The sequence below is a fragment of the Vipera berus genome, assembly GCF_964194415.1.
Source record: "Vipera berus genome assembly, chromosome: 1".
Lineage (NCBI taxonomy): Eukaryota > Metazoa > Chordata > Lepidosauria > Squamata > Viperidae > Vipera > Vipera berus.
In genome coordinates, this window is record NC_138202.1 from 34,221,276 (window position 1) to 34,243,733 (window position 22,458).

The following is a 22,458-nucleotide window of genomic DNA, read 5'->3' on the forward strand; positions in this document are numbered from 1 at the left end:
AATATATGATTAGTATAATGAAGTACAATGAAGTATTTTTCAAATAATTCAAGAAAGATAGGCTTTTCTGAATTAAATATGAATTCAAAAGAACCAGCTTCCCCTTGAGCTTCGGATGGCCCCGGACCTCCGGTCCTTTCGCCGCGACCTCAAAACTTTTCTCTTCCATCAGGCTGACCTGGATTGATGATGGGTTTTTAAATATGTTTTAATTTTTAATTGTAGTTAATTTATTTTGGGGCTGTTATTTAATTCGTTTTTTAATTTTTGTATTGTTGTTTTTATTGTTGTAAGCCGCCCTGAGTCCCTTGGGAGATAGGGCGGCATATAAGTCCCAATAAATAAATAAATAAATAAATAAACAGACCACTATTGTTGGCTAGTGGCTATAACTAGTGTGAATACTAATTTGGGAAAACTTCTATTGTGTGAATAGAGACAAGATGTTTCTCCTGGGCTTCACCAGCTTTGAGATTCTCTGTACAGGTATACAGTTTTTGTGTAAGAAAATCTTGTAATGTGAACTATTTTTATATTTGATTCTAAGGTAAATTACTCAGCAGATGATAGCACCAAGTCAATTGTGTCTGGTTCAGAAGCTAAGCATGGTAAGCTATTCTCCAAAGCACTTGAAGGCAGGACAAGAAGCAATGGATGGAAACTAATCAAAGATAGAAGCAACCTGGAACTAAGGAGAAATTTCCTGACAATTACAACAATTAATCAATGGAACAACCTGCCTCAGAAGTTGTGAATGCTCCAACACTGGACTTTTTAAAGAAGAGACTGGACAGCCATTTGTCTGAAATGGTATAGGGTTTCCTGCCTGAGCAGGGGGTTGGACTAGAAGACCTCCAAAGACCCTTCCAACTCTACAACTACTGTTGTTATGTCTAGCTACTACTTGGATGGCAGATTACCAGGACTGTGAACTAGGTTGGAAAGTACCGTAAAACAAGTGCAACCCTCAATGAAGGTTGTAATCTGTTCTGTAGTTTTTCCAATAAAATTATGTAATAGTCTCCATGTATCCACAAGAAGTCAAGTTTGACTCAGGGACAGCTTTGTATTTGGACAAGAGCATGTTGAGAGAAAAGTTTCCAGGCATTCTACATTAAAACAATATAGGTATTCTATTATAAAGATTACATATGGGTATGTGTAGTTGATACTGAGTGCTATTTTTTATAGTGCAACAACCCCCCCTCCACCTCTAGCTTAAAGAAACATTACATACCAAGAGGTATTACCTGGAAGTGAGAACTAGTGAATTCATTGGGACATACTAATGAGTAAGCACAGATTTGTTTGCTGAGCTTCATTTTTATTCAGTGAAGCTGTCTATTTGTGTAAATGTTGTAAGAAGAAATATCCTTTAATCACATCTGGGAATCAATTAACTTTACAAACAGTGCCATTTTCAGACAATAACTTTTATTTATTAAACTTTTTTTGATCTGCCCATCCTTTTGGGAGATTGTGACCCTTGGCTAGTATATAAAAGTACATAAAGATGCACATTTACAAGTTTATCATGTGTACGCATTTACTAGAAAAGATGACATCTTCAGGGATTGGGTTTAATAACAAGATAGAGAATGTATCTAATCTTCCTTTCGGTCAGGGTTACATAAAGGCAGAAATATTTTTTTGATTACACAATATTTGAATGTTAAAAAAAAAACAAATTGGAATGATGCTTGTTAATACAGTAGAATCCATAGAGGACATAATTTGGAAATGTTTATGCTGCAAGAATATGTTGGTCTTTAAATTAGATTTTACTGATTTTGATGCAATAATTAAACTAACACTATAACAAGTTATTTTCACTAGAAATTTCACTATACTAATATCAGATACGTAGCTTGAAACACACCAGGAAAAAAAATTCTGATAGTAAGATTTCATGGCATGACTGAACAGCAGCATCTGCAGCAGGGTTTCTGAAACTTGGCATAGCAACTTTAAAATGTCTGGACTTCCAATTCCAGAATTCCTCAGCCACGAGGGCTGACTGGTTAATTCTAGGAGAGAAAGTCCTCCTAGACTTTCCACACTAACCATACATATTAAAGTTGCCAAGTTTGAAAATCATTGATGTACACAACGGTCATCTCACAATTCTGCTTTTTCAGAACAGTACTCAAATCAAAAATTAAAAAAACAATAGCACTTGGTACACACTGTATTTGTGGACAGGTAAGAGAATTATATACTTTAGAACAGGGCCCCCCAAACCGCAGTCTGTGGACCAGTAGTGGGCCACCACGTCAGCAACCGATCTGCACAAACAAGCAAAGCCCCATCCGTGAGATGCAGGCAACACAGAAAACCACACACGCTCCAGTCTGCGGAAAAACCTCTCTCCACGGAACTGGTCCCTGGTGCCCAAAAGGTTGAGGACCTCTGCTTTAGAAGCTCTTTGGATCAGACCATAATTATTAATAATGCAGATTACTGTTTTCCTACCAGAATCAATTGTATTCACAGAGCAATCTTCTTCTACTGAGATTTCAGATTCAACAGTGATATCTGAACCAAATGGCATCTGTGTTGTCTCACATTAACAGGAAATTGGGAGAAAAGGATACAGAATACAGAATAATCACAAGCAATCCTTGTTAGATCTGCTTTTTTATTTGGAAATGAGACAACCAGTGGGTTAGAAATTAGAGAGTAAGGATGCTAATATAAAGATTGAAACACTAAGACACTGACAATAATATGCCATGAAGGCGCTCTTCATTTTTTACATAATTAAAAATACTCTATAAACACTTGTTCTGTAATAGTTGCAATCACACTGAGACATTCATAAGAGCTTTTAGCTTAGCCTTAATCAGTCTCTTCTTGCCTTTCATCCTCTTTTATTCTAGTGAAATGAATACTTCAATGGAGAGATCCAATGAATAGCAGGAAATAAAAGACATGCTTGGAATGCAATAACCATTTCCTATCATATTAAACACCATGTAGAATTTACAAACAAGATAAGCATCACTAAACTGTTTCCTTATAGAACTCAACAATCTTACTGAGAACGACTAGACATTTTTTAAAAAAACATTTAATTGGAAAACAAATTTATTTTTGATATTTCTATAGAAAGCCAATGTCAGTGATACTTTCCTTATTTGGTTTGGACATTACAGCAGCAAATCAATTCTGAAAAATCCATACAATATTCTGAATATATGATATAGTTTCAGTAACTATAATGCAGAAGCTGCTCTGATCAGAATTACAAAAGAATGCAAGATTCAGGAGTTGAAGAATTCTTCATCCAATTTGTTTAAAAAGGGGGGAAATAATTAGGCAAAAAGCAAATGAAGCCTTTTTTTAAAAAACTAACTTGCTAGTGTAGAATTTCAGAAACATAAGTTTACATGCAGTCCTGTAACTCTTGATTGTCTAACAAAAAGATTGCCATATACAGTACTGGCTTTATTTTTCTTGTGGCCAATTGCCTTTGTGGTGGATCTGTGCATATACATTCTGTGTACACCAATCCCCTGTTGCATCTGGAATTACTAGCATCCTCTAAATATCTGCCCTAGAGAGATATGAAATCGGCCAGACCAATTATTAGAATACTAATGGCTTCAGGGGATGGAACAGACAATAGAAGTTGCTTCCACCTGCTTATTTGTTTTCTTTACTAGCGGAAATACTGTCTGTGAATAAAAGCAATAATTCCATGCATGGAAGGAATGCACAGTCTGAATCCATTAGAAGTACTAATCTATGCAGAATCCACCAAGAACCTTTCTATTCAGCCAGAAGTCGATCTCAATGAGACTGTTTTGAAAATAGATGAGTCAATTGCTCTAATGCCATCAGCAAATCATTATATGACATGCCATACTGTATATATTTTGAACTGTGGAATAGAGGCTGCTTTTCCATTAAACTAATGCAATCTATCATATATCTATTAAAGAAACATCTATTGGATGTGCCAATCAATCAATAAAGGTAATATTTATGTACGACTAGATTGACAAGACACGGATGACTTCTTCTAGAATGAATAATACTCATCATGAGATTTAAAAAATGAATACATCCAAATGGAGACATGTTGTTTGCATTTAATTAAATGAAGCAATTACAAAATCATCTTAAAATATTACAATCATTTAGCAACTGATGATGTGTTAAAAAGATGAAAGGACTGGACACTGTTGGTAGAGATCATCTCGATTGTGCTGTCAACCCAATCCTCTTTATATTTTCCTGGGATCCATGCTGCAGGTCCAATAGTTCTTAAGTACAAGTATTTCATATGCAGCCAGATAATTCCTTGTCATAGGACCAGCCCAAGCAGGTTGCAAAGTGGCATTAGGTGTGTCTTGTAGGGCAGATCTGGCATTTCTACTTCTCAGATCCTTGGACCTGTCCATCTCAGATAATGCCTCATCATAACGTGTTATTAATATCCACTCTTCAGCCATTTAGCAAGATGTTCTGTACACATCGTAGACCCTTATTTTGGTCACTAATTTTTAAATAATGTAATGCAGGCCAAAGCAATTCATACCCAGCAACAAAAGTCTCTATTAGGAGGATCATTCCTAACTTATAAACTTTGCAGTAAATAATGATGTAAATGATGCAATTACAGTATTGTCTTCACGTATTACAGTATAATGCTGGCATCTTCATAAGTGATATCCATAGAAAATAGTAAATTATTTGGATTATTTATAGTTGAAACAGTATTAACAAATTACCAGTCTTATATATTACTTCTATTTCTTAACCACTGCTGTCAGCTGGAAGCATCTGGTATATGAATTAACAAAATAAATAAATAAATAAAAACAAGCACCTACATACAAATATACCAGAATGCTTTCATATAATTTAGGACAGAAATTCAATTCTTCATTTCATCTTTGGTTGAAAAAACTAAAAAGAGAGAGAAGAGAGAAATTAGAGTATAATTAGTCTATAATTAATATTTGGGCATGCTATCTTAAAACATGGAGCCACTAGAGCAGACACGTCAAACTCGCAACATCACGTGACGTCGCACAACGTATCGGAGCATTTTCGCCATTGCCGGCAATGGGGTGGGCGCATGCACTCTGAAGCATAAATTTGTAGTTGTATATTTTTAAATATACAGTGACAATTAGAACAATTAATCAGTGGAACAACTTGCCTACAGAAGCTGTGAATGTTCCAACACTGGAAGTCTTTAAGAAGAGACTAGAAGCCATTTGCCTGAAACGGTATAGGGTTTCTTGCCTGAGCAGGGGGTTGGACTAGATGACCTCCAAGGTCCCTTCCAACTTATTATTATTGTTATTATTATTATTGACAAAGCTGCAACTTAAGAGTCAATTTTACCCAATGTTGCTGCCTGTTAGTTTGCACTTCATTTCAGTCCAAATTTCTTCCACGCTTTTTCAAATGCTACTTGTCCCATGAGGAATGTGATGGTAAAATTCCGTTTGTACCATTCCCTACATTTTAGAAGCAAGGGAACATAGCAAAATCATGGTCATCTTGAACAAAATATTAAAGAAGATAAATATTTAGAAAAACCTTTCTCTCTCTTGTGTAATTAAAGTGAACCCTAACAAATTTGTACTGTTAGAAATACCTTTCTAGAAAAATACCTTACTCTGTACTACAGTATATGTGTATGGGTATGTGCAAAAACATATGCTCCATTATTTGAAGCACCATTTTATTTATTTTATTTTATTAGGCTAACATGCTTCTGTAGTCTGAAAAAGGTCTCTTTTAATAAAGCTTATATAAACTGCAATAATATACCAATGCAGTGAATACAAATTAGGTTAAGAGACATTCTTTTATTTCTGAAACGAGTTTCTAACTCTACAAATTCATCAAAAGATCTAAGTATGGTCCTCTTCTGAATGTGTTGCATAGCCCTATCTGATAAACAATAAGTTAACAATTTATTAAATTAATACAAAAATGTTGTGTTATTAAAATACGATAATACAGATAAGATAAATGATTTTATCACTTGGATAAATTTTATCGTTTTAAATATTGCATACAATATTTAAATGAAACTAAAACTAAAGAGAGAAGAGAGAAATTAGACTATAGTCTATAATTAATATTTGGGCATCCTTACAATGGAACTATCTTAATACACAGAGCCACTAAAGTAATACAAGAAACACCACTGGATTTTTTCCTAAAGAGAAAATTAGGACATTTATTTCAAAATGGTGTTTTGCTTTTTCATTGTATTAGTTACCTTGGAAATATACTTTTTAAAATAGAGTAACTGTTTCAAAGAGCAGCTATACTTATGTGTGTTCAAAAGTATCTTTGCTTAATTCATCTGGATTTTCTTCCAACTATGTTCAGAGTTGTATTGTAATAAAGTGAAGTGCTGTATCAATGTGTCCAGATAAATTATATTGTTTCCTAGTTCAATATTTAATGTAACTCTTATTGCCTATTGTCCTATTAAATTAAAACTGTGAATAGGATTATATATTTTAATCTTAATGTGGTATATCATGTAGCAATACTGTACTGTATGCAAATAATGATTAAAATCCTGTTTCTAAATGACAAATAAACTTATGCAGTTTATTTAGGACTGCAACATCTTACCTGGAAGCATGCAAACTACTACTTTCTAAATCTACAATTTTATGCCCCCTTAGCTGCAAATCTCAGTGAATGCAATTGAGTGTTTTAGGCCTCATGGTATCTGCCTCAAGGCCTTCTATGATCACTTAGGTAGATTATGACACTGATGCACTGTCTACTGTGCTAGATGAAATGCAGTCAATAAAGAAATATTAAGAATATAAAAAGTACAGTGCAGATTGGTAGGTGAGTGAATAGCAACAGAGAAACAGATAAAGTCAGCTGGTGATTTGGAAACAGTTCCAAAAAGTTTATTAAATAAATTGTTGAAAGAAATCAATGAAAGAGAAAGGTAAACTGATTTAACAAATAAGGAAAGAAAAGTATCCTGAAAAGTATCTCTTACCTATTATAGTATACATTTTTCCCCAAGTTTTTACTTAGGAAATCTTTGTAAAATTCAGCCATTTCTTCTGCAGTCAGTGATGCTTTCTGACCTGAAAGAGAAATAAAATCACAATCTTAACGGTTAATTTCTTTGTTATTTATTTGACAGGTTTAATATCAAATAAGAACTGAAGCCAGGATATCCAAATTTATGGATTTTTGGCTACATACTGTCTCTTCTATACACAAACAACTCTCCACAAAATAGCTGTATTATTTTAAGGATGTTCAAATTAAATATCTGTATGAACTCTGTAAAATGGAAATGCTGTATGAATTACAAACAGTAGCATTAGTAATAACTGGTTAAATCACGGCTGTCCAAACTTTTGGCTTGCTGCACTGAGTGAAGAGAAATTGTCTTGGGCCACAAATAAAATATATAATATAGTTAGTGTATATAAATAACAAACTTCCTGTTAAAAGCTTACAATCTTGTGGGGATGCCTTATTAACTGTTCAGGAGTGCACGTGGCCTATAGGCCATGGATTGGGATGCCTGGGTTAAATGAATAGTATAGTACTAAGCAGAGAAATAAAAATATTCTTTTGTAGCTAAGAGTCACCCCAAATTCATGGAAAATTATAGACTTCTTCCAGGCTTCTCAGTAATTAAATTTTAGTTATATTACTCCTTATCATGAGTTCTCTAACTTGTAACTTCATTCTCAAGGAGCCTAATGTTCTTATTCTAAAACTGAACTTTCTGCAATAGAATCTATTTTAAATTACTAATGAAATTTGAGGATTAGAAACACTGTAAGGAAATTAAGCTATGCTACAGCAAATATTCCAAGCCATTTTTGTTTTAGCTTTACCAAATACAGTAAATACAATGCATGATTTCTTTGATCAAAAATGGGATATAAGTATTCTAAGATTTAAGATTCTAAGATTTAAAATCCACAAGTAACATAAATCATTTAAGAATGTATGCCAAATGGTAAAACTAATGATCTAACCTTTGTCATCTCTTGGCTGTATACCTTTGGCTTTCAGTCTAGAACAAACAAATTCTTCTTTTTCCTGAAATAAGATTCAATAATATTATAATGTATTGGTTCTTAGTTTATTGGTATCATCTTATTAAGTGATAATTATCAATCATAATAGTTTATGATTGCAAAATCAACTCCATGTAATATTTTAACTGATAACAAAGATACTCTTCAAAACAATTAGAGATTAATATACCATGTTTCCCTGAAAATAAAACCGTCTTTTTTTTGCCTCCAAAAGAGGTACCAGGTCTTATTTGTGTGTGTGTGTGTGTGTGTGTGTATGTGTGTCTTCTCCACGGTCTCACCTCGTGGCAGCGGCACCAACAGCCCTGTCCAGCTGGCCCACTTCTTCTGCAGCCAAAGGAAATGCCTCTTCAGCTGAGAATGGAGCTCCTGAATGATGCACAGGATGCCCCCCCACAGCCTGCATTTTGCCATCAGAGGCCTTCCAGAAAGGCCTCTGACAACGAAATACAGGCTGGGGGGCCCTGCAGAATAAGTGGGCCAGCAAGGCGAGGCAGGTGTCGATTCATAGGAGGCCTGGCTGCAATGGTAGGTGGCTGCGGGGTGTGTGGGGCAGCTCCACCCTCCCCACTCCCACCCTAGCTTGATTTTTAGGCATGCACCTTGCCCCAAACTAGGGCTTATTTTGGGGGTAGGACTTATATTAGCCCCCCCAAAAAAAATCAAGCTAGGACTTACTTTCGGGGTGGGTCTTACTTTCGGGGAAACACAGTATCTTCAACATATGCAATTCTGTAACAAAAAAAATCAGTCATTCTGATATGACTATTAAAAGTGAGAGAGGAACACACTTGTACAGCAATACTTCCCCCTACAAAAAGAATACACTGGTTCTAGGTTAGCGTAAACAGATAATTAAGTTTATGATAGTAAGACTTCATAATTGACATTGGAGAAATTTAGAAATGAAAAATAAGTTAAAAATATTACAAATATAAAACATGAATTGTATATTGAATAGTTGAATAGTATCATTGCTTTAAACAAATCTTCCTACAAGACTTAAATGAACAACCAGTGCCATCTAGTGGTTTTATATTTCTACCTTTCTAAATGATAAATTTTGATTTGCCCAGAATTCTTGATTCCAAGCCTGAGTTTCCTGCCTAAGTTCTCTCAGTCTTCGCTCCAATGGAGTTTCATCTTTAGGAACATAAAATATTACTGGTCGAAGGTTTGAACACTGATCAGGAGGTCCAATCCAATCACAACAAGAATCTGAAGGTGGGTGAAAACGTGAAACCTTAAAAAGAGAGGAGGAGGGGTTAATAATACAAACCATCACAAATTATCTCAACATTATATTACCCAAAGAGGCAGGCTATACAAACAATTATAAAAGTGAGATAAGATTAAGCAGAATTTTAAAGAATAACATTTAACACTGGGCAAAATTCAATCTTATGTCTGTTTATCTTGTAGTTTAGCAAATATCAAATAGGTGGTGAAATGAAGAAATAATCATAACAAATATTTTTTTAAAAAATAAAATATAATGCACATAATTTTCCAAATTTCATACACAGATCCTTTTTCCCCCTGATAGAAAACAGTTGTGGTATTTGTGATATGTCTCTGTAAGACTTAATATCTTTAGTTTGCCCTTAATCCCCCAAACACCCAAATGTGCAGTTCCAAAACTATGATATCATGCGTTACTGAACATCCCCACTGTAATTTTCAGATCCTCTTTTTTAACAAGAAAACTTCAAGTGAAAAACTGATCTCCTCATAAAGAAGTAACTGAATCAGAAAAAAAGAAAATAAACCACAAAACAGAATACCGCAAAGGAGTAAAGTTCATGGAAGGCTGATAAACTGAAGTAATTGTAATTTTAACTGCAGAAGATGAATTGTGAGGATATTAAAATCATTTTATAAGCTGCCCTTCAAAATAATTTTTCCAGGTAACTTGTAATACAGTTTTCTGAAATTGTAATTTTGAGACTAATCTTAACTAATCTAACATGGCAAAAAAACCCCAAAATGTTATTGGAGATAAATGGAAACAGCAATAGTTACTGACTCTTACTCCTAGTTTGGGGGAATTGTATTAAAGTTTCAAAAGCTAACAAAATAGGTGTGCCTCATTCCAGTTCTAGGGACCACTATGGACCAGGTAGTAGCATCAGTGGAGAAGGGTGTCAGAAGGGAGAATAATGTGCTTAATGTGGTGACCCAAGTCTTCATCCCTTTATACACACATAAAGAAAAGGAAGAACTTAGATTATGATGCCATATCCACTATCCCACAGAATTCAGTGAGTAGGTGTGCTCCATTCATTTCTTGTCAAGCCTCACGTGAGGAAGGATGGCTTAAAGGTCTAAGTCAGTGATGGTGAACCTGATTGCAACCCAAAACCCACTTATTTATCACCGGGTGCCTGGTAGGCATGGTCCACTGGGTGGGCGTGGCTGTGGTGGTCACGGCAGATTGGATAGGTGTGGCCAAGGTGGGCCTGGTCACCTCAATGTTGCTTTTTTTTTATTTGGAGGGACACCTGTGGAGAGGGACACCTGTGGAGGGTAGGCAGGAGGCTCATCCTGCAGCTGAGGCAAGGCAGGGTGGGGGTGCCATTGCCATAGGGCAAGGCAAGGGCTGGGGAGGCTGCTGTCTGACACCATTGGCCCCCGCACACAGAGGCCAGTGAGTGCATGGGGGCCAACAGTGTCTGTCAACAGCCACAGTCTGCCGGCCCTTCGACTGGCACACTCTAGGGCTCCATAGCCCGCCACCAGCAGTTCAAAGAAGCCGCATCTGAGATGGATGGCCGGCCGACAGCTGAGGAGGCGATGCAGTGGGTTGTGCCTGGGAAAAGGAGAGCATGCGAGGCCAGGAGGAACGGGATGGGGGGGAGGGAAACCCACCACGCGGGGTGCATCCGGCCATGTGGGACTTCGGTGAGTTAGCAGGCGGTTGGTTGAAGAGGGACAGTTGCCATCTCCGGGGCATGGCGCGTGCACCCACAGAGAGGGCTCTGAGTGCCGCCTCTGGCACGCGTGCCATAGGTTCGCCACCACTGGTCTAAGTAATTCTTTGTTGTTGTTAGCTGCGAAGTCGTGTCCGACCCATCGCGACCCTATGGACAACATTCCTCCAGGCCTTCCTGTCCTCTACCATCTTCTGGAGTCCATTTAAGGTCACGCCTACTGCTTCAGTGACTCCATCCAGCCACCTCATTCTCTGTCGTCCCCTTCTTCTATTGCCCTCGATCTTTCCCAGCATTAGGCTCTTCTCCAGTGAGTCCTTCCTTCTCATTAGGTGGCCAAAGTACTATGTACTATGCCCTGCACGGCATAGCTCATAGCTTCATTGAATTACGCAAGCCCCTTCGCCACGACAAGGCAGTAATCCATGAAGGGAAGTAATTCTTTAGGCAGTTCCAAAATATGAAGAGATTCAGGAGTTAAAATCAGTTTCTTAAATTAAAATTCTTAAAAGTCATGCTGATGATGAAGTGAATATTCAGTCCTAGGGAGTTCTCTGTCAGTTTCCAAACTGTCTTCAAAATCAGCTTTACATAAAAGTACAAAATGGTGATCTAGGTGAGCAGTTAGCTACCAGAGCACTGATTACTGAAGCTAACCTAAGTGGTTAAAAGTGCATTAAACAGAAGAAAGCATTTTTGTTTAATGAAAAAAAAAGAATCTCACATCAACAAAAGATGCAACCAGATCCCTTTTATTTCATAGAAAAAAAACCCCAAAAGGAATAATATACTAGAATGCACAAGTTATGCACAGTGCCTTGTCTAGGATAAGAAACAATCGTTTTACTAATTCCAAGCGGCTTCCTTCATTTCTGTGATTTGCTTATGAACATTTGATGAATAAATCACAATTGGCTGGATTTACAGAACACGCAAAAGCAATCAGATTAGCGTTACAACTTGTGCTATGTGAACCAAGCCACCGACTCTATGACAGCAGAAAGTTACCCGGTGCCCTCCCACAGTCTCGTCACGCTGGCTTGGAAAAGATTCGGAACGGAAGCATGAAACTTTGGCAGGGCACCCGGGTACCTAGCCCTTTATTTCCTCCGCGTTACCTTTCTCTTGGGAGGCGAGGGCGCGCTCTTCCTCTCCGGGTCTTCGCCACGCGAAGATTCCCCGGAGACTGAGGATGACAAAAACCTGCAGCCCGCGCAGCTCGAGATTAGGTACGGGCAGCCGCCCAGGCTGTATAGTAATCCTCGGCTCCTCACGGCAATCGCCATCCAAGCCAAGGGATAAACACCCCGCGCAGCCGCCAAGAACTGAACGGGCCCGTTGCTTTACGGCAACGTCGTGAAAGGCGGGGGAGGGAGAGTTCCCTGAGAGTTCTCGCGCGCTCTCCTCGTTCCCTCAAATGGCGCCGGCGTTAGCGAACGCCGGGAGTGCGCGCGAACCGGGCTGGGAGCTGGAGTGTTGCAATCAGCCCTAGATCGTTTCCGAGCCACCCTTGAGGTGAGAAAGGGAGCGGAGAGGGAGGGACGCTGTGGCGAAGGTGTTACGGGCAGCTCCAGCCTACTGTGCGCTTCCCAAGGACAATCGTGGGAATTGGACAGCGGAGGGAATGATGGAAAGTCCGCACGCTGGTTCGAAGGAAGGGAGCTAGAGGACGACGTTAGTGAAATTACCTGACTCGTGGGGTCTTGTGTGTGTGTGTGTGTGTGTGTGTGAAGTATGGAGTGAAGATGAAGACGACTTGCGGAATAAGGAGGGAAAGTTGGGCAGCCGGTGCTTGCCGACGGGGCGAAGGAACTGGGCGAGTTAACATGCCCGGGTGATGGTTTTTTTTTTCAATTGGGAAGCGTGGAAGCGGGTCCAGGCTTCGCAAACTGAAAAAAAAAAACACAGCAAAAGCAGCCGGCCTGGTAAGATTGCTTGGTGGGCGGTTGTGAAAAGCAGCGAGACTGGCATGCCGGTGAAGTTGGCGAGACGGGCTGAATCGAAGAGAGGAAGGCTCAGCAGAGCCCTGCAGCCAACGGGGTGGACTGAAAGCTCCGCTACACAACCCCAATTGTCGCCCTTTCGAGCCCATCGGCCTGTGGCGTCCTCCCCTACGCCTGCCTGCCTGCCTTTTTTTTTCCTCCAGAGGTCAAGATGGGCTGCTGAGGGAGAAAGCCGTAGAAGCCCTCGTTCCTTGGGGCCGGTGGAGGGACGCATCTGGATTAGGCAAGGGTTGTCGGGCGGAGGGGGGGGGAGAGAGAAGGGTAGTGCCTGGCCTCCCAAGGCGGGTAGGCCAAATGGCTGTTCGCCTCGTGTTGCGTGTTCTTGTTTGCGGCGAAGAGGTGTAAAGCCCCCTTAGTGCAGCGGGGCGGGCTTCCTGGAAAGACCCGCTCTGCGTCAGATCAGGCGACTAGTCCGCACTACTACTTGCAGGTGTGAAGCAGCTGCCGCGCAGGGGGCGGGCGAGTATTTAAGCGTAGCGTAGTTGACGGCGACGGAATCCCGGCGGGAAGGATGGATTTAGGGCAGCGTTTCCCAACCTTAGGAACTTGAAGATGCGTGGACTTCAACTCCCAGAATTCCCCAGCCAGCGTAGCTGGCTGGGGAATTCTGGGAGTTGAAGTCCACGCATCTTCAAGTTCCTAAGGTTGGGAAACGCTGATTTAGGGAACAGCTGGGAACAGCTGCGTCTGGGGGTGGCGAATTGAGGCCGGAGATTTGTCACGGCGAGGATGGTCTTTCACACACACACACCCTTCCCGGGAAATAGCTCCTGGTTATAAAGGGTGCGTGGGAACGGGGAAGGAGGAATTAGGCCTGGCGGGATTCTCCTGTTCTCGTCTCCTCCGGAACCCGAAGCCCTTCGCTTTCTCGGCCTCCCCGGCGACCCCCCCCTCCTCCCGCCGTTCCCGGAGAAGCGCCCCGGTGGTCAAAGCGGAATTAGATTGTGCGGCATTGTGAAGTCACGGGAGTGGGGGGAGGGGATTGAGGACGGCGGGGAGCTTGTCCCCGCGCTCTACCTGGGGGAAGCGGCCCGAGCTCGGGGCTGATTCCTGGCTACCTTCCTGCAGGAATGTAGGATTGAAACGGGGGCCGGGGGATCAAGCTCTGTGCACGGGGACTCGCTTCCCCCAAAGAGCTTCTCACTGGGTAAGAAGAATAGGACGGAGGCTACAAGTGGTGGGGCTGAATTGAGTTGCAGCTTCGCTCTATGCTCCTATCTATACCAAAGCAGTAGCTGGTAGAATGGGAATGTGTTTGTTTGAATGGGATCGGTGGACCAGACAGACTCAAAGCATTGTCACCCCAAGTAGCTAAAGGACTTGTGCAGTTTGAAATTAAGAGGACGACTGTCTTATTTCTGGAGAAAAGAGGAAAAGGCAAAAATATAACTTTGTATTTCCCTGGGATGACCAAAGAAGGTTAATGAGAGAATATGTCTGTTTTTGTCCCTATTTTACCTGCTTTTGATACTAGAAGAATATTATTTGGGAATGCAGTTGCTACTGTTTTTTCCCTAATACGTGAGCACTTGTTATGACTTGCGTGTGGTATTTAAAGACATTGGGAAAAGAAACCACCCTGCTTGGAACATTTTAGTTCATACTTTTTACTTTTGGCAAGGGGTAGACCAGTTAGGCATATTTAAGTTCATAATTAATAAGCATCAGAGTTAAAACAACTGGCACAATCTTTCAAGAAGATTAGAGTTATTATATCTTCAAAAAGATGTTATGTTACTGTACTATATTGTCTCTCGAATAAAACAATAGTGGAATATTTCTTGAGTACTTCCAACTGCTCGTATATGTTTTTTTAGAATATTTTCAAGCAATCTGTTACATTTTATTATATTTTCCATTGTTTTTAGTTCTGTTGAAACTGGATGAAGAAAAAGAATGGATATGGGTAACCAACATCCATCTATCAAAAGGCTGCAAGAAATACAAAAAGAAGTCAAAGAGTTTGAACCTCAAGTAGTAGCCTTCAGTGGTTTGTCCAGTGATAGAACTTACAAGAAATTAGAAAGGACTTTGACTAAACAGCTTTTTGAAATAGATTCTGTGGATGCTGAAGGAAGAGGTGATGTTCAGCAAGCCAGAAAGAGGGCTGCCCAAGAAACTGAGAAACTGCTTAAGGAACTGGAGCAGAATGCAAACCATCCGCAAAGGCTGGAGATAGAATCCATATTTAACGAGGCACAGGCATTGGTGGAGCAGGAAATCACTGCTTTTTATAAAGGAGGCAACTGTGTAACTGAGGAATTTGAAGAAGGTTTACAGGATATAATTTTTAGACTCACTCAGGTAAAAACCGGAGGGAAAATTTCTCTGCGGAAAGCCAGATATCGCACCCTGACCAAAATATGTGCTGTTCAAGAAATTATAAGTCGTTGTACAAAGCAGCAGCCTTCCCTGCCATTGTCCAGTGATGCACATCCTTCTGTTTCCAAAATTAATTCTGTCATAGGAGATGTGAACAAAGCAAAAGGGACTCTTATTGCTGTATTAATGGGAGTAAATAACAATGAGACCTGCAGACATTTATCCTGTGTACTCACAGGTCTGGTTGCTGATCTGGATGCCTTAGATGTATGTGGCCACCCAGAAATAAGAAACTATCGTAAAGAAGTAGTGGAAGAGATCAATAGATTGCAAACATATCTGGATCTGGAAGAAGAAGCAGATTCCACTTACGCTTATGACTTGGCACAAAATGGATCCATTATAAAAATAGAAGAAATACGCACGAACATGAAAGAAATTAAAGCTTCCCTTTTAAAAATAGAGAAAGCTTCAGATTTGTATCTAAAGTCAAAGACAGAGCTGCAGGGGTTAATCGCCCAGTTGGATGAAATAAGCCCAGGCAATAATCCCTGTATCCGAGAAGCCAGGAGGCGAGCTGTGATAGAAGTGCAAACCCTCATAACTTATATTGACTTAAAGGAGGCGCTTCTTAAACAACAAACTTTTGTAGAGCAAACAGAAACAGAAATCCCATCACAAAAAGCAATTTGGAATATTCTTGGAAATGTGGCTCAGATTCAACAAGAGGTGTTGTCTTTTGATGGGAACAGAACTGATAAGAACTACATGCGGCTAGAGGAGCTCCTCACCAAACAGCTTCTAGCACTTGATGCTATAGATCCTCAAGGAGATGAGTGTTCAAAGGTATCTAGAAAGCAAGCAGTGAAGCTTGCACAGAACATTCTTTACTATTTGGACATGAAAACTGATGAATGGGAGTACTAAAATAATACTGGTCTTATGTGCTAGATGTTGATTTCTCTCTTGCACTTTATAACAGACTCCCATGACTACAAGACTAACAGTTCCATCATTTGCTCATCTCTTTGAGGTTGAGTAAAAGTTGGATTGGGTTAAGCAGCAACTTTTTCCTGCTTGTGCAATCAGGCAATGAAGGCAGTCCACGTACCAATTATGTTACAATTTTTGTCATAGCCTGTTTTCAGTTGCTTGCATGATTTGTGAAGAAGACTCCCAAAATTGCATCTCCAGCTGTTGCCTAAAGCTTTCTATATAAAATTCTACATCAAGACAAAATACAGTTTTGCAAAATCAAAGCAAAACTAATGAGAAAATTCAGAGCAAATGTCAGTCAGCCTTAAACCAGTTTAGATATTTGCAGTTGTCTGGTTCAATCCAGTTGCAATCCAAAGGATTAAATGCAAATTACTCATGGCTGTTTTGTGTGTTTGATTTAATATTGCTGATCTTTCACCTGAGATTTTTTAATAGTTTGGCATAATATGAAACATGAACATATCTGAAATATAAATATAAATTGTAATTGTATACTTTCTTCTGACTTCCATAGGATTATTTCAGAATTAACAGACTTACAGTCGATCAGTTTGCACATTCTGGAGTTCTCATTATGTAAACTAGAGGAACACCAGAATATAGAAATGTTACGACTTTAAAAATAGAATGCATAGCATAGGTTGAACAATATATATTTCCTGAATTATGGTGCTTTTCAGTAACCAAACAATGATCTTGAATTTGGGATCTTAATAGCTGTGGAGATATTTTCCTTTAATTTTGTGAAGACTTGGTAGATATTTGGCAACTTGTCAAATATTCCTTTGCATTTTTTTGATTGATTCATCATTTCTTTTTGCAGACCAAGCTTGACACAAAAATGTTACTTTTTCTAAGATTTCATGTGCTGCTAGTTATAGCTTAAGAGTGTTGTTTAAAATTATTTTCTTTTTCCAAATGCTGTTTATGATTTATGCAGACAGCAGATATTTCTTTTGACTTTTTTATCTTTCAATCCATCAGAATGATTAAACATTTCAGAAAACAGAATTTAAAAAGTAGAAGCATTATTATATATTACTTACTTTATCTTGAATAGGTTACATGTACTATTCCTGAGTATAAAAGAAAAAGTTGCTTTAATTTTTTAACGTTGTGTCCTCCACACCTTTTTGTCTTCACTGAAGTTTCATAATTCATTAACAATGTCTGATAATATTTCTGAATACACCAAACTTAAGTCAGTTTAAATATAATTTTTCCCTATTGCTTATAAATTCAGAATAGAATCACCAGCAGTCATATTTTCAGAATGCATTATTAGTATCATCCAGAAATCTGCAGTCAATTAATATGTAGAATAACATGTTTCTAATCCAAACTCCATATAGTAATCAAAATTGGCTTGTAGAAGATTATTTCTACAATACATGATTAATGCATGCTGAGATATTACATTGATGTCTATGAATGCAATTTTAGTATAGAATTAAAAGGCATAAGGCTTATTCTTGAGAAACAAGTGCCTTTTAAATGACCTTTGAATTTGTAGCACCTTGTAGTTTATGACTGCTGTAGTTTACTTCATGGTGTTTTTCTGTGAAGTTTTTTCTGTATTATGGATTACTTATCATTTATCATATTTGTAAGGCTCTACTGGGATATTAGCAAACGCCTAAAACCTTGATGGCCCCAAACTCCGTTTTGCTTAGTTTTGTCCTTGACTTAGTCTCATTGGCTCAATTCTCTGCTCTCTTGTGTGTGTCATTTCTGTGAGACGTAAAAAAGGAGTAGTGGCTCAATTTACTTTAAAATTAATTTTGATCTAGCTGTATTTTTTTAAGCTTGGTGTATTTTTGTTGTCCTGATATTTTGGTGAATCTTTGTCAATGAACAGTTAATAGAGTCCAAAATGGACTAATAAGCATTTGGGTAACTTCATCATCAGTGACTTCATTTAGTCCCTTCCTTTTGTTATTGCTTAAAATGATTACTTTTACCTGCTTGTAACTGTTCTAGTTTGGGTCCTTAGTAAATTGTCTAGCATATCTGATTAAGATATTTTCACTTTCATTAAAAGTTTTCATTCTAGTTACATGGTTTTGATTATAAACTCTGCATACATAATTTCCACATGATTTGGATTCCCCATTAATATAACTTTGAAAATAATAATACAAGTGTTTTTCTTCTAGTCTCTTTTTCCCTATATAGGACTCCAACTTCCATGTGGAAGCCATTGCTTATCTGCATACTCTGAAATGAGATGGCAGATTAGACATGTATTTTTAGGGAACAAATAAGTAATTGTGTATCTACTTGTCCCTCAGCTCACAGAAAACTTCACCAGAAGATACTTTTGTGAAAGAAAAAGATGATTAATGCTGATTCTCCTGTCTCTTTACCTCTCTGCTTTCCATAAAATAAGCTTCAGTGTTTAGGGAGCAGCATTAAATTTGGTGTTGGCAATTGTAGCGAAAAGAAAGTTTATATTTGGATTTGGGTTTTCTGCTGTTTATGCTTCAGACATGTATTCTTAATGTTGGTTACTAGTTTTAAGCAACTTGCATGGAAAAAAAAAACTTCAGTAAATTCCAACGACTGTAGTAGAAGAGGAGAAAGTCTTTCATTCCCATGCAGTTCTGAAGAAGTCAAGCAATGATTTAGGGAACTTTCTGGAATCACATAGTGAGTGATTTAGTGATTTAAAAAGAATGGAAAACTGTAAAAGCAGTTCAGAACTGTTTCCCTTATGCAACTGAAGGCCATTCTGTTTTACACCACATGCATCTGGTGTTTTTTGTTATTTTAACTTTAAATTTTTCTATTAATGTTTTGCTTATATTTTACATGTAACTGCAATGCTATTGTTCTAAACTTCAACACATAGGCTTCTAGTACACAGAGACATTCTTAAGGTTCTCATAACTTGTATCTTTTAAAAGATGCAGGTTTTAAAGAGAATGTGTAATAAAATTACAGTAGATATTGTAGTAAAAGCATAATTTCCCATTTTTCTATTTAAAAGTAATCTCTAGCTCACAGATTTAAGTGTGCTTTGCTGATCTGTTATTTTAAAGTTACTTGGTATAATTATAGATCTGATTTTTGCATGAATAAATATGATAAAGTAAATATGATAAACCAAAATGAAACATTACAAATTTGTTTTGCCCTTTTAAGAATATTCTTTTTCTACTTAACATGTAAGTAGGTTACAGCACATATTTTCCGTGCAATGATTTAACAGTGTCTTCTGCAGTTTTGCATTGGACCAGATTGGAGGGTTTTTTTTAATATTAAGGCTTTTGTGCAGTGCCATAGTATTTAGGGTAAGAAACATGTAATTCTATTCAAATACATCATGATTTTGATTGTGTTGCTTTAGATATTCTGTTGCTCTAAAAAGCCTTCTGATAGCTTTCTGATGTTTTTGCTAGCAAACATGAAACAATTTTGTTTTGAGCAGTTTGAAATTAACTATTCCAATATGATTGGCAAACCATTGTAATCAGCTTCTATAATTAAGCTTTCTCTGGGCACTAGACCTGTAGTTGATACATATTCTGTTGTATGTTAAATTTGAGAACAAGCTACCACGTGGCTGGAGCTTGCTGGTTTTTGATGTAAGTGTATCATCTCATGTTTATGTATTGCACTGTTCAGTATATACAGATTCAGAAATCAATAAATTATCTGGATGTTGCTTTCTTGACAATTCACTTTAGGACAGGATAATTCCTTGTGTTGTACGGTGGGTTGTGTGCATAAAATTCTATACTTTGACATAATGGTCTATAGCAGGGCTTTTCAACCTTTTCACCCATTGTACCATTTTAGGATATGGCAACATCCGAGTGCCACCAGTCGCCTAGCAAGGTGTCAAAAACTTGACCAAAAAAAAGGAAAAAAGTGATGAAGTACATGTAGTCCTCGACTTACAACAGTTCGCTTAGTGACTTTTCAAAGTTACAGTGGCACTGAAAAAAAGTGCCCCCCAAGCCACAGCCGAGCAAGACACCTGCCTGCCTGCCCGGTGGCGCTCTTCCTCCTGTCCGAGGTTTTCATTGTGAGCATTTCTCTTGAGGATTGGCAGCAGGGGTGAGGGTGGGGGGGGTATTTGGTTTTTATTTCCCCTGTCTGCTGGGTGGTTGCAGCAGGTTTTGGTCACTTCACATGACCCTGGGACATGAATCAGTTGCCAAGCATCTGAATGTAAATCACAAGACCCTGGAGATGCTGCAACATTCCAGCTGATTGGCAATTCTTCTGGGCTTAGAAGTGCCAGGATCAGCGCCGAGCTCCAGTGGGAACCTAGCGCTTCCACTGAGCCCTGACAGCCCAGAAGAAGTGCTGATCCTGGCGCTTCCGCTCAGCCCTGACAGCCCTGCAGCTCCAGCCATCTCTTGCTCAGACTTGTGCGGTGCTGCCACCGGTTCAGCTCATTCCCCTTCCCCGCTACCACTTTTCTAGGATGGTCGCGTACCACCTGCCAGGTGCCAATGTACCACAGGTGGTACCCATACCACTGGTTGAAAAGCTCTGGTCTGTAGCCATTACTGATATACGGATAGCATTAAAATGTTAAATTATGTTTTTCTTTTTGATAAAAATATAATTCTCAAAAATGGGCCTTTTTAGTTAAGAAATACAATTTTAGAAACAACATGTAACAAAATAATATAATGAAATGTGCAGCCTTTCCTCAACTAGACACTTTGGATGGTCATACAGTACATGCCCTGATCACCTCATGATTAAATTATGGCAATGTGCTCTGCATGAGTTTGCCCTTGAAGACCATCTGGAAGCCTCAACTGATTCAAAATGCTGCAACTTGAGCAGTAATTTCCTGACAGAACAATTAATCAGTGGATCAACCTGCCTTCAGAAGCTGAGAATGCTCCAACACTGGAAGGTTTTAAGAAGAGACTGGACAGCCATTTGTCTGAAATGGGATAGGGTTTCCTGCCTGAGCAGGGGGTTGGACTAGATGACCTCCAAGGTCCCTTCCATCATCATCATCATTATTATTAATCAGGCACTTTTCATTATGCCCATGAGTCCCAAGCTGTGTTGGATGCCAGTAGGTTTCCAATTGCAATTCAAGGTACAAGTTGTTATCTATTAAGTCCTTAATGGCACAGAGCCTGGTTATCTGAGGGTGTTGCTTCATTTCCAACTGTTTCTGCCCACCCATTATGTTTGGGCTGAGTGAGTGGGCTCTGGCTCTCCTCAATTAAACATTTTGTGGGACCAATGAAGCATGCTTTCTAAGTCACTGCTCCCTACCTCTGGAAAAGAATCCCACCCCCACCCCAAAATATGGACACTGCCATTGTCCTGCCATTTTGGAAAGCCCTTAAGACCTGACTCTGTTCCTAGACTTTGGGTTAGCTGCTTGTGTTTTTATTGTTTTGGTTATTTTTGAATTGGGCTGTTGGTTTATATTTTTAATTGTTTTCATTATGTATTTGGATTTTGTAAGCTGCCCAGAAATTACTGAAGTGAGCAGCCATCACATATTAAATTATTATTAAAATTAAAATGTAAAATTGCAAGCTTAGAATCAGACTATCTAGGATTTAACTACTTGAACTCTTGAATGGAAGAGGTGATGTAATTGTAACAAATAACTATGCAATTTAATGGACTTCCCAATCAAAAAGATTTTCAAAGGGGGAACAGAATACACATGAAGTAATTAATTCTAATTCCATCTTTTTTCTAAAAAAAACCTCCCTTCTGCTTTCCCCCCATGTAATTTGGCATAAGAGATAAAAGATGGTGAAATTTAAATAATTAGAATAAAATTTTACTGATAGGAGGGAATTTATATTTGCATGTCCTGCATAGTTAAGACCTTCTATTTAATGCACTATAGATAGCTGGCAGAAAGAAAAAGACTAAAAAAATGGCAGATAATTCATTTATTTGGTGCTTTAGGAGTTCTGTATTAATTTTCTGCAGTGTCAACATAGCATGGATCAGACCTTTTTCAGATTTGGAAACTAGATTTCACTTAGAGATTGGTATGTTAATAAATATACCTATAACCACCTTGTGACAGTATAAACAGAAATGCCTTTTTAACGTCAGCCTAATTATATCTATATTAAGAAGAGTGGCTTCCTTAAACCAATTTCATGCAGTGTCATTTTTCCTGGGAAATATGTTAGA

The 22,458-nt window shown here is 38.6% G+C and overlaps 2 protein-coding genes across 3 annotated transcripts; one reads left to right on the forward strand and one right to left on the reverse strand.

Moving 5' to 3' along the window:
* Positions 1-1,424: 1,424 nt before the first annotated feature.
* COA8 (cytochrome c oxidase assembly factor 8) lies at positions 1,425-12,316 on the reverse strand. Its single transcript, XM_081313294.1, has 6 exons — positions 12,112-12,316; positions 9,109-9,306; positions 8,001-8,064; positions 6,998-7,088; positions 5,359-5,474; positions 1,425-4,914 (listed from the first exon to the last, which is right to left on the reverse strand). Exons 1-5 carry the CDS (start codon positions 12,277-12,279, stop codon positions 5,387-5,389), a joined length of 609 nt encoding a protein of 202 aa, XP_081169420.1. The 5' UTR covers positions 12,280-12,316; the 3' UTR covers positions 1,425-4,914; positions 5,359-5,386.
* Positions 12,317-12,364: 48 nt separating this feature from the next.
* Positions 12,365-19,984, forward strand: BAG5 (BAG cochaperone 5). Of its 2 annotated transcripts, none has more exons than XM_081313471.1 (2): positions 12,365-12,508; positions 14,865-19,984. In XM_081313471.1, the coding sequence occupies exon 2, from the start codon at positions 14,893-14,895 to the stop codon at positions 16,243-16,245; it is 1,353 nt and encodes a 450-aa protein (XP_081169597.1). In that variant the 5' UTR covers positions 12,365-12,508; positions 14,865-14,892; the 3' UTR covers positions 16,246-19,984. The 2 variants fall into 2 exon arrangements, with proteins under 2 accessions (XP_081169597.1, XP_081169598.1); XM_081313472.1 differs by having other exon boundaries at positions 12,481-12,667.
* Positions 19,985-22,458: the final 2,474 nt, after the last annotated feature.